At 46.5% G+C, this 11,786-nt stretch overlaps 1 protein-coding gene across 1 annotated transcript in view; it reads right to left on the reverse strand.

Annotated features, from left to right (window-relative positions):
* Positions 1-7,257: 7,257 nt before the first annotated feature.
* Ttc24 (tetratricopeptide repeat domain 24) overlaps positions 7,258-11,786 on the reverse strand; it is a 13,003-nt gene continuing 8,474 nt past the window's right edge. Inside the window, 7 exon segments of the mRNA XM_008855784.1 lie at positions 7,258-7,480; positions 7,598-7,701; positions 8,687-8,785; positions 9,093-9,205; positions 9,330-9,443; positions 10,640-10,798; positions 11,619-11,759. Of these exon segments, the coding sequence (XP_008854006.1) occupies positions 7,258-7,480; positions 7,598-7,701; positions 8,687-8,785; positions 9,093-9,205; positions 9,330-9,443; positions 10,640-10,798; positions 11,619-11,759 (953 nt within the window).

Genomic DNA, 11,786 nt, shown 5'->3' on the forward strand with positions numbered 1-11,786 from the left:
CCCAAACACCAAATAAACTAGGTGTGGAGGTGAATGCCTGTAATCCCAACACTCAATGGTAGAGGCAAGAGGATCAGGAGTTTGAGGTCATCCTCTGCTACATAGATTGTTTGAGGTCAGACTAGGATACATGAGACCCTGCCTTAAAAAAAAGAACAGTTTGGGGTGTGGTGGCACACGCCTTTAATCCCAGCACTTGGGAGGCAGAGGCAGGCGGATCTCTGGGAGTTCAAGGCCAGCCTGGTCTACATAGTGTGTTCCAGGACAGCTGGGGCTACAGGGAGACCCTGCCTCAAAAAAAAAAAAAAGACAAAAAAAAATTTTAAAAAGAACTTTTAGGAGCTGGAGAGATGGCTCAGTGGTTAAGAGTACTAGCTGTTCTTGCAGAAGGCCTGGGTTCAAATCCCAGCACCTACATGGTTGCTAACAACCATCCATAACTCCAGTTCTAGGTAATCTGACACCTTCTTCTGTTCTCCAAAGGCATTGCAGGACACTGGTACACTTACACAAATGTAGGCATAACACTCATACACATAAAATTAAAACAAAAAAAAATTTAAATTAATTTCTAGGGTCTGAAGAGATGGCTCAGTAGTTAAGAGCACTTCCTGCTCTTGCAAAGGACCTGGATTCAGTTGCCAACACCTACATGGTGGCTAACAACCAGTTCTAGTTTCAGGGGATTATGATACCGTTGATGCCCTCTTCTAGCCTCTGTAAACATTGCACCACATGGATCCACTTACATACATGCAGGCAAAACACTCATACACTAAAAATAAAATTTTAAATTAATTTCTATTGTTTAAGCATGGAATCTGATATTTTTACATTTTTTACATTTATTTATTATGCATGTGAGCATGTGGAGGTCAGAATGTTATAGGACAGAGTTCGTAAAAAGATCACCAGCACCACTTTAAGGAAAGTAGCAAGGTAAATTTTAATTTTCGACCAGCCAGGCTGTCTATCTCGGGAGTAGAAGCAGCCCTGATGATTGTCAGGTCAGAGTTTTTATAGGATTACGGAATTATTATTAAAACAGGACATTTGTGAACCAATCAGGTTTGTACAACATAGCAGAATTTTGACTCTATTAATCAACAACCAATCATTATACAGACAAGTGATACAGTCATATAACTTGGCAATCAACTTTGTGACCTTAAAACTAGCCAACTGTTTTAGCCATAATAAGTATAATAAGACAGTCAAGGTAAATAACTTCTAGGTGGTCATACAATAACAGGATAACAAGGGTGGTCTTATGCCCTGTGTCAGGGCGACCCAAGACAGCAAGTGGGTTACAGAAGTGAAAACAAGCTGGTTAGTAAAAATGTATAATGTCTGGAACTAGCACATTCCATGATTCATGGCGAGGGTAATTTTCCAAGGCCCAAGGTTGCCCCCCTTTTCCTTTTGGTGTGGAGCAAAGTTGCTGCTGAAGTGGCTCTGAACAGAATGGAGTAACTTGGGGAAGTTTGCTGAGCCAGTTCAAGAGGACACTTTGCAGAATTTGGGTCCCTCCTATCTTGTGGAGTCTAGGGATCAAACTCAGGCCATCAGGTTTAACAGCACTATATATATTTCTGTCCCTATGTATCCCAGGCTAGTCTTGAACTCAAAGTAATCCTCCTGCTTCAAACTGCTGGGAGGCTGGGATTATACCCATGGACCACCATGCCTATCTTATTTTTTTTAATTATAAAAGATTTATCATCTCCTATAGCATACCTTTTGTCTCCTGCTATGTCTACATATTTTTTTAAACATTTAAAATTTTTGTGGAGGGGCAGGGGTGGATGTGTACATGCACGTAATGATGCCCTTGTGGAGGTCAGGGGACAACTTATGGGAGTCAATTCTCTCATTGCACTGTGTGGGAATCCAGGGATTGAACTCAGGTCATCAGGCTTGGCAGCAAGTCCCCCTTAGTCACTGAGCCTTCTTGTAGGCCCCTGCCTCTTTTACTCATTTGACATAGGAAATAGAATTTGTCAGGCTGTGATAATGGTGGAAAACTGAATTTACTGGTCTAAATTGTACATCAAGCCCAGGGTTTGGAGGTCTTATTCAAGACCTTGCCAGCTTTATTTTATTTGAATTTTTGGTCTTTTTGAGACAGGGTCTCCCTGTAGCCCCACATGACCTGGAACTCACTATGTAGAGCGAGCTGGCCTCAATCTCAAATTCACCTGCCTCTGCCTCCTGAGTGCTGAGGTTAAAGGTGTGTACCATCATACCTACCTGTTGGGGAACCCTGCTGTTAAGATTGGCTCCTTTCTCAGCAGGGGCTTCCTGCCTGACTTTACCTGGAAAGTGCCACCAAGTATGGATGCCTGACCTTATTTGGAACATGACCCTTGGCATAGTTACCTGGAGTAAAAACTACCCCCAGGTTTTTTCTATATGATAATCAGGCATTGCCCTATATTCGGATGATAGGAGCCTACTGCCACATGTAAATAAAGTATACTATGAGCATCTATCAGCTGCAGCATTGGCTACTGCCTCCACACTATATTTTCCCTAACCCCCACTGAATAAACGGAGCTGTTTCACTGAGTCTGGAGCTGTTTGTATCACTGAACCTGCCTCCCCAGAAGGGCTTTCTTCCATCAGTGCTCACTGGCCGACCTGACCCTGTTCGTCACTTCTGCTCCCTTTGTCCTCGTGGAACGCTGGCCAATGACACATGAGGAGAGGGAACGACCCCACACCTACCCTGAAGATTTGTTTCTAAAACACAATGTGAAACACATTTATTTGACATAGATAACAGTTTGAACATTTATACATGCCAAGTGCTAGATAATGCAAACCTTATTTCCCAGCAACCCTGTTATTCCCATTTCAGAGATAAGAAAACACAGTGTGTCTAGTGATGCTGATGGTCACTGGTGGAGCTGGGATCTAAGCAGGCTGACCTAGAGTCTGCATGTGAGACTTATCCTACACACCCTGGTTACAGAAATATGTAAATAAGGGCTTATCCCTTCTGATTTCACACCAATGGGCTATAACTATAAAATGATACAAATACTTCCCACCCCAGAACTCCCAAGATAAATGGGAGCTGCTTTTCAGAAGGCAGTGGCCCAGTTCCAACCTCCTTGTTCTGCCATTTAGCCTTTTGAGATTTTCCTTTGGAAATGGTTTCAAATTCAAGTCATGAAGTCACATGGATTGAGTACCTGCTGAGCTCCAGAAGTTTGCGTCTATGATCTAATTTAATCCTGCCAAACCTGTGATGTGTTTTTAGCCTGTCAGAGATAAGAAAATTGAGTAACAGAGAGAAGTCAGGGAAGTGGAGGAGCCAGTGTTGGTTGGTATTAGGCTCAACCCAACAGCAATATCCCTGTGTGGCAGACCTGCCACTTGCACTTTAAAACACATTTCCTTTTTTTCTTTGCTAGCAGATCTCCTGATTTTATCTATTCAAGTGGCTGCAGAGGAAAAACCCTGTATTTTTTAGTCTCCCTTACAATGGGTAAGTGTGGTGGTTACTATGTGATGCCATATTACCCTGATGCTTGAATAAAGACAGCCTGACTCTCAGCATCCATTTCAGCCAAGAGAGACCAGAACTGTTCTGAGAACCTGTTCCTTCAGAATTTTTTCAGAACTGTGCTTGCAAACACTGGCTCCCTCTTTCTTTTATTGAAACGGTATCTCCAACATGAAATGGGGAAATAAAAATGGACCCTTATCAGAGGGTTTTGTCCTAACTGACTTAGAATAGCACATACATACAACCACAAGCAGATGTTATCAACTTCTCACATTGCTTTCAATGAGATAAGCACTGTCTTGATAAAATACATACTCATACATTCATAGATTATTCTGGGTCAAGGGCAGGGAAGGGTCAGGAGGGATTAAGGCCATATGCCCAGGTCACAAAAGGAGCACCTGACTCAGTGAGCTTGTCTGCATTATATCTTTAAATTTTTATTTTATGTGTATGAGTGTATTGCCTGCATGTATGTAAGTGCACTCATGTCGTGCAGTGCCCACGGTTGTCAAAAAAGCATGTCAGATTCCCTGGAACTGGAATTACAGATGGTTGTTAGCCACCATGTGGAATCGAACCTGGGTTCTCTACAAGAGGAGCCAATGCTCTTAACCACTGAGCCATCTTTCCAGCCCCTTGTCTGCATTATAAACAAGTAAAAAAGTTAAGATAAGATTAACTTTTTGGTTAGGTAAAAGTCATGTCCAGAGCATGTCTATATTATAAAAGTCATGTTTCTTTTCTTCTTTTCTTTTTTTTTTTTTCTTGTTTGTTTATTAAAACAAAGCTACATTTCTGTGCTTTCCACAATACATTCTCATTAGGCATAAAAATCACTCAACATTTCCAAGGAAGTTTCACTCACAAAATCACACAGTGCTATTTTACAATAGTAACACTTTTTTACAACAATCTAATGTTACTTTTTACAATGGGCAAATATTTTAACACCTCTCGTGAAGACAAATTAGCCCGTTAGCTGTGGAAGTGAGATCAAGAGTCTTTTCTGAATCAATCAGTAGTTTGTACTAAACTAAAATGCCGGAAAGACATGTTCCTTATACAAACCTTACTAGTTATCTGTTGCCTGGAGTTTCCAGTTTGCTTCCTTAAAGGGAATCAACTCATGCATGCCTAAAGCAATTGGAGTACAGAATTAGTCTAGAATCTTAGGGTGTTCTGCCATTTTGTAGAAACTTCCTTTCTTGTATCTAATTCAACGGCAGCTTTAAAAGCGGCTAATCTTGGGGGTGGAAGTGTAACCAGTGGTTGAGTGCTTGCCTGGCACATGCCACATCGTGTACTCAATCCCCCAGCACTGCCAACAAAACAATGAAGAGCTGGCTCAGTGGTCAAGAGCACGTACCACTCTTGAGGATATGAGCTCAAATCTCAGCGCCTACATCAGGTGGCTCACGACTGCCTTTAACTCCAGCTCCAGGGGGATCTTATTATGCCTCTGGCCTCTGAGGGCACCAGCACTCACATGCACATACTTACACACCACACACACACAACTTAAAATAATAAAACAAAAAACAAACAAAAAAGTGACAACCTGAATTAAGTCCTTTAAGGATCCAATTCAGTTTTTGTAGAAACAGTGCTTCTTTCCACACTTAGTTTTTTGGTTTACATATTGTACTAAAATACTGCATACTCTGGTAAGTCAGATCATGTGGGAGTGAGGCTGCCTCAGTTTGAACCCTACCTTTGGGTACTGAGGTGATTGGTAAGCTACCTGTTAATGGGTGCTGAGAACCAAACTCAGGTCTTCTGCAAGAGGTTAACATGCTGTTAACTGCTAAGCCGTCTCTTCCAGTCTGTTTTTGTTTTTCATTGTTTGTCTATTTGTCTGTTTTTGTATTTTGGAGACAGGGTCTCCCTGTAGCTCCAACTGGCCTGGAACTCACTATGTAGAGCAGGCTGGCCTCAATCTCATAGTGATCTGCCTGCCTCTGCTTCCAGAGTGATGGAATTAGAGGCATACACCACCATGCCCAGCTGTTTTGTTGTGTTTTTGAGACAAAGTCTTGCTAGGTAGCCCAGGCTGACCTTGGATTGGTGATCCTCCTGCCCCCTCCTGAGTGTTGGGATTACAGGCCTACACAATCATGCCTGGTCCCTTCTTTTCCCCATCTATGAAAGGGAAGAGTAACACTGCTTCAGGAGCTGGTTGTGAAAAGGCACCTATAAGATGCTTAGGATGTGGGGCATGTGCTTCCTGCCATCATCGTTGCTTTGACCTCTGATGTCGTTCTACAGGTTACAGTGATTGGAGCATTTTTTTCATGGATGAAGCAAAGTCATGCATTGGTTACAGTGTCTTCTGTCATATGGAATTCCTGTTTTCCATATGAGAAAAGGAGGTATGGAGAAGTCAGTGGTTCCAAAGCCACCTGAGCAAGAAGTCATCGTTGCAGTCATGAAGTCCTGATCCAGAAAGACAAGGAGCCTTGTTCACCATCCATTTTCCGTTTTTCTTTTGCCTACTGAGTTAAAACCCCAAAGAGGAGCAGGGAGAATCTCCTGATGCTGAGCCTGCAGAGCCCTGGTCTCCCTGCCAAGGAAACTACTCACTGCTGTGCACCATGTCCACACAAGGCTGAAAAGGCTTGTCCCCAAAGGCCCCTGAAGTGTGTATCTTGGTAAGTTTCTGCAGAGGTGAGGACTGTGGCCAGCAGATACAGGTCACATGACTATGCAGAAGCCAGACTGGGTGAGTATCTTCTGGGGTTTCCTGCTGAGGGCTTCCCTAAGTCCCTGTGGATGACCTGAGGGGGGCCAGGAGGACCCTCAGTGGGGTGACTGGGAAAGCACAGGAGGCTGTCTTTCTGGTTCTAGATTCCTATCTCTACTTTCTTTAGACTTCTGCCTTTCTCTGAGGCCTGCATTCAGACCATGTAGGAAGCAGAGGATACTCTGGGCAGGCCTCCATAGCCAGACAAAAGTGGTCCAGGTTACTGAAAGCTAACACAGGTGCAGGACCCTGTAGCCAAAGTACCAGCTTTTCACTCAACCCTAACAGTGGCCATGCTCAGTTAAAATCACCATAAGCGACCTCTTCTATGTCCTCCATCTACTCCCCAGGCCTTTTTCCCCTCTCCCAGGACTCACCTATTGTCTTGGAGACCATTGGCTATGGGGATGACAGGGCAGTCCATTCTGGGGAGATGTACACCTCCAGATGGAAGATGGACTGTGGCTCCTAGGCCTGGATGGAGAGGATCAGACACATGCACCTAGGCCTCTCCATAAACAGGGCATCAGTGGGAAGGAAGAAGCTTTGGGGAGAAGAATAAGTATAGTAGATGTCCAGGGAGGTATTGGTTACTTCATAGAGGGTGCCTTGTACTTCAAGGTGCTAGGTAAACATAGGGCAGATGCTTGGTAAACATTTGTCAATGTTATGATTCATCATGTCTGGAAGGAAACACTGAAAAGAACACATCAATAAATTCAAGAGAGAGTTCCACCTGTAGGAGGTGGGGCACAGCCATTAGCCTCCTGCTCCCTGAGCTAGAAGGCTTTGAGGGACAGCCTACTAAAAGTGAAGCCCAGTACAGTGCCTCACACAGAGTGTGGTCTCCATATACCTTTGTGGTCCAAGATGCTAAGTTTTAGCTGCTAGGAAAGGAAAGCCTTAGGAACAGGAAGGAAGACATATCCGGAAAGGGCTTGGGAGAAATGGGCCAGGTCCTTGAGAGGCAACCAGAGATGAGAGAGGGCTGTTGCAGGGGTTAGCAACCTGAGAAGCTGGAGACAGGTGGCACAGTGCAGACCCTGGGTGGGAGGACCAGGAAGGTGAGAGAGAGTTCCACCTGTAGGAGGTGGGGCACAGCCATTAGCCTCCTGCCACACATGCTCCAGTCTCTGAGGTGCTGACACACAGAGGTCATGTTCACCATCCCCTCCATCTCCTTCTCTTCATGGCTCTCTTCAGAATCCTCATCTTCCCATCTACTGAAAAGTCTATAGGGACAAGGGACTGGGTGTGACTAGGCTGTGGGACACCCCAGGCTGGTCAGCTACTTTCTGGCAGCACTCCCTCTTTCACCTCACCAGACCCACTTGACTCACCTGTTCTAGGCATTTTCTGTGTTGTTTTGTACCCTGGCTGAGGTCCTTGCCACCAGGGAGGCCTTCTTTGAAGCCTGGAATCTTCTACGTGCTGGAACAGAGGACTGAGAATGTAGGTGAGTGGAGTGGATTGTTGGAAAAACGGCCATGGTGCTATCACACTGTCTTGTATGAGTCTATGCTCCTTTCAGCTGCTCTCAGGGAGCCACAGTGGCCTCATACAGAGACGGCCCGGGGGCTTCTGAGAATCCAATTCAGAAATGAGACCCTTTGCTCTGAAACTCTTAGATTAGAACTTGGGCTTGTAGACCCAGGCAGAATCTGACCATCACCCTGTCCTGCCTACAACCTCTCCTGGCACCATCAGAGTTAGTAAGAACCTTTGACTAGAACCTTAACTGGGACCTGGGTCTTCTGACCTTTAATCCAGGCCCCTGCCTTTACCAGGCTAATTTTTCCTTTAGTTCTGGGGACAAAACCCAGGACCTTAGACATGCTGGACAAGCATTCTACCACTGAACTACACCTCCTGCTACAGGTTAATTTTGCTTGCAGATTATAAATATAGTTGTCCTGCTCTTTAAAAGAGGCCATACAACCCATTAAATCCCTATAATAAAGCATAATTTTCCATTCTTGGGATGAGGGGAGGTTTTCTAAGGAGGGAGGCAGTTGGAGAGCTGGAGAGAGACTGGAGGCAGAATGAGTTGGAGGCAGAGCCAAGGGGAACCAAGAGAGGGCTCACAACCAGATGACTCCTGGGGCTTCCATGGAGCAGCACCTCCATCCTGTGGCCATTTAGGGAACTGCAACCAAGGACCCACTCTTCTGTCTTCACAGATCTAGTTTAGGGCCTTGGCCTTCAAAGGACTCAGCCAAAGTCTTTCAGCCCTAGTGCTGAAGTTATGCCACAGTTTCAGCCCACCTCCCTGCCTCTCTGAACCTGATATACACGCACCCTTCGTGTAAACCCAGGGGCAGACATATGAGCAGCAAAGTGTGGCACCCCTAAAGACAATCAGCCCTGCTGACAGCCACTCCCTTTTCTGGGTAATCTGTCTCCACTCTTAATCTCAGATGTCATCTTACTAGAGTATGAGCCTGGACTAGTCCCTCCTGGGCCAAGTGGGTACACATGGCATCTTCCAGCTTGGCCACCAACTGCTCTCACACAGAACCTGGCTCCTGCTGGGGAAAGGGGGACAGTGGGGGAGAGGAACAAAAAGAAGAGGAGGGGAAGGAGTTCTACTTCCCTCTCTTTGTGACCCCCACACCCACCCCACCCATGCTTTTCCCAGTGTCCTGCTACTGGGCCCATAACTGTGGACAGAGACTGCCTCTTCCTCCCAATAATATCCCAGGACCTGGTACAATATGTCTAGTCAGTATACGCTTATAGTGAGTGAGTTGAATTCAGGGTGGGGACAAGGAGCAAGGGCAGCTATGTCAGCTGGAGAAGGGACAGGCAGAAAGAGGCAGTCACGGAGTGTCTCACCTGACATTGGGCCAGTTCTTCCTTATAGTACTTCAAGGCCTGGTCGTACTGCCCCAGTCTGGCTGAAGCAGCCCCAAGGCCCTCACAGGCCTGCCACTGTCCCTTCAAGTCTCCTGAGGAAGAGAGCCTGAAAGGTCCTCTCATGTTCTCCATCTCAGGGACCCTCCCCACCAGCACCATGCACTTTCAGTCTTTGAAGTCCCCACCCAAGTCTCATGCTAGCTCCCTCACTCTGACCTGTGTCTTGGGCAGCCTGCAGGGCATGCAGATAGCTGTCCCAGGTGGTGCTGTGGTCCCCCAGCTGACTCAGGGCAAATGCCAGGCTGCCAATGCTCCAACCTTGCTCTACCACTGCCCCACAGAGCCTGATAGTAGAGCACACCATTAGGATAGGGACTCAAGTTTACTGGGGCATCAGGACCCTGCCCCTGGCAAGCAAGGGAGGGTCTCAGGAATCCCAGTGCCTAGCCTTGGTGCCTTAGGTGAATCGCAAAGGACAGTTTGAACTATCCAAGCTGAGCCTCTGTCATCCAGAGTTTTGACCCAAATGCCTTCCTGGCCAGTCTGAGCCAGTCAACATTAGGTTAAAAACACACGCGCGCACACACACACACACACACACACACACACACACACACACTACACTACACACACACTTTTTAAAGTTTTTAATTTTTTAAAAAAAATTTATGTATGAGTGTTTTGCTTGCATGTATATAAGTATACCACATCCAGGCAATGCCTATGGAGGCTGGAAGAGGTTGTCAGAACCCCTGGAACTGGAGTTAAGGATGTGTATTAGCCACATTGTGGGTGCTGGGAACTGAATCTGGGGACTCTGCAAGAGCAGCCAGTGCTCTTAACCACTAAGCCATCTTTTCTGTTTCTGTTTGTTTTTGAGTGCAGGTCTTTCTATATTGAAAAAGACTAGGCGCCATGAATACTCATGAGCCCACATGTTTAAAATTGACAAAAACCAGGACCAGCCTTATCAAAAGGCTGCAAGACGGGCAGGCGCCGGTCAAGCTTCACAGATCAAGCCATAAACAAGTTTTACGGGTAGAACTCCTGACCACCCTGAGGGCCCGATACCAGGAAATCAAGGGAAAAACACCTGTGCCTCTGAGGTCACCTCCCATTTAGCAATCCCACTTCCCCTTAGCCCCGGCCCTTACCCCATATCTCTGCATACTTTTGAAATTATTGTGTGTGTGTTTGAATTAACCAATAACTGCTCTTCTGCTTCTGTACCCTGCTTCTGCTCTATAAAAACTGCCAAACCCCAACCTGGGGTGTGCAAGTCCTCCGAGGAGACTCTGTGCCCACAGGTACCTGTGTATCAAATAAACCTCTTGCTGTTGCAACCCGAAAGGCTGACTTGTCCTCAGTGGTCTCACTCTTACACAACTCCAGTCCCTTCGGGGAGGTGAGTTGGCCGGCCAACCTCAGTGTTGTCTCTGTGTCTTGCGTTGTCTGTCTTTTGTCTGTCTTGTTTGATCCTGTTAGGCAGCTTCTGTAGAATTTGGAATCTGAGATCTCGTCTGTACTTTTGGACAGTGCAAGAGCAAGACGACGGTCTTTGAGCTTTGCCTGTCGGCCTGGGGGACGCCCCAGGGTCTGTGAGAACCACATCCGTAGGACTTTTTGTTCATTTGTATTCGTGAATCTCGTCCGGGCAAGGGACGCGGAATCCCCTTGTCGGACGTCTGGACAAGGGACGTGGAACCCCCTCGTCACCTGACCGAGCTGCACATCTGAGTAAATTGTTTTTCTGTGTGTATTCTGTGTATTTGTGTTGGTCGCGACCGCATCCCAATGGTCTGGGGTGCCCGGTATTTTGGAGCTCAATATACATCTGAAGGATACGTATCCCTGAGACGCAGAGCACCAACCCCGCCGTCTGATTTTATACTTTCACTTTTTCTCCAGAGTCACGCTAAGCGATACCTTGCCGCCGGCTGTCTGTTTTTATTGTCTCTGCTGTTTGTTTGTCTCTTTATAATTCTAGAAAGTCCTAAAATGGGACAACAACTAACTACCCCTTTGAGTCTGACCTTAGATCACTGGAAAGAAGTCAAGAGCCGAGCCCACAACCAATCAGTGGAAATCAAGAAGAATCGATGGATAACCTTTTGTTCCTCCGAGTGGCCCACATTTAATGTCGGTTGGCCTCGGGATGGAACTTTTGATTCTGATGTTATTTTGCAGGTTAAAGCTAAGATCTTCTCTCCCTCCCTATCACCCCCCTCCGCAGGCTGCTGCGGCGGTTCCAGATGACGTCCAAGCAGAGGGACCGGAGGTCGCTCCCTCTCCCATTGCGGGTCGACTCAGAGAGAGGAGAGGACAGGGAGATTCCTCACACATCCTGCCCCTCCGACTCGCAGGAGGGGAAGGAAACCAGTTTCAGTATTGGCCCTTCTCCGCTTCAGACCTGTATAACTGGAAAACTCATAACCCGTCCTTCTCCCAAGACCCTGTGGCCCTAACTAACCTCCTAGAGTCTATTCTTCTAACCCACCAGCCCACCTGGGATGATTGCCAGCAGCTTCTCCAAGTTCTCCTCACGACAGAAGAAAAACAGAGGGTTATTCTGGAAGCCCGCAAGCAGGTTCCTGGGGCGGATGGGAGACCTACCCAGCTGCCCAACGAGATAGAAGCTGCCTTTCCCTTGACCAGACCAGATTGGGACTTCAA

The sequence above is a fragment of the Nannospalax galili genome, unplaced genomic scaffold (genome assembly GCF_000622305.1).
Source record: "Nannospalax galili isolate Female #2095 unplaced genomic scaffold, S.galili_v1.0 scaffold591, whole genome shotgun sequence".
Classification (NCBI taxonomy): domain Eukaryota; kingdom Metazoa; phylum Chordata; class Mammalia; order Rodentia; family Spalacidae; genus Nannospalax; species Nannospalax galili.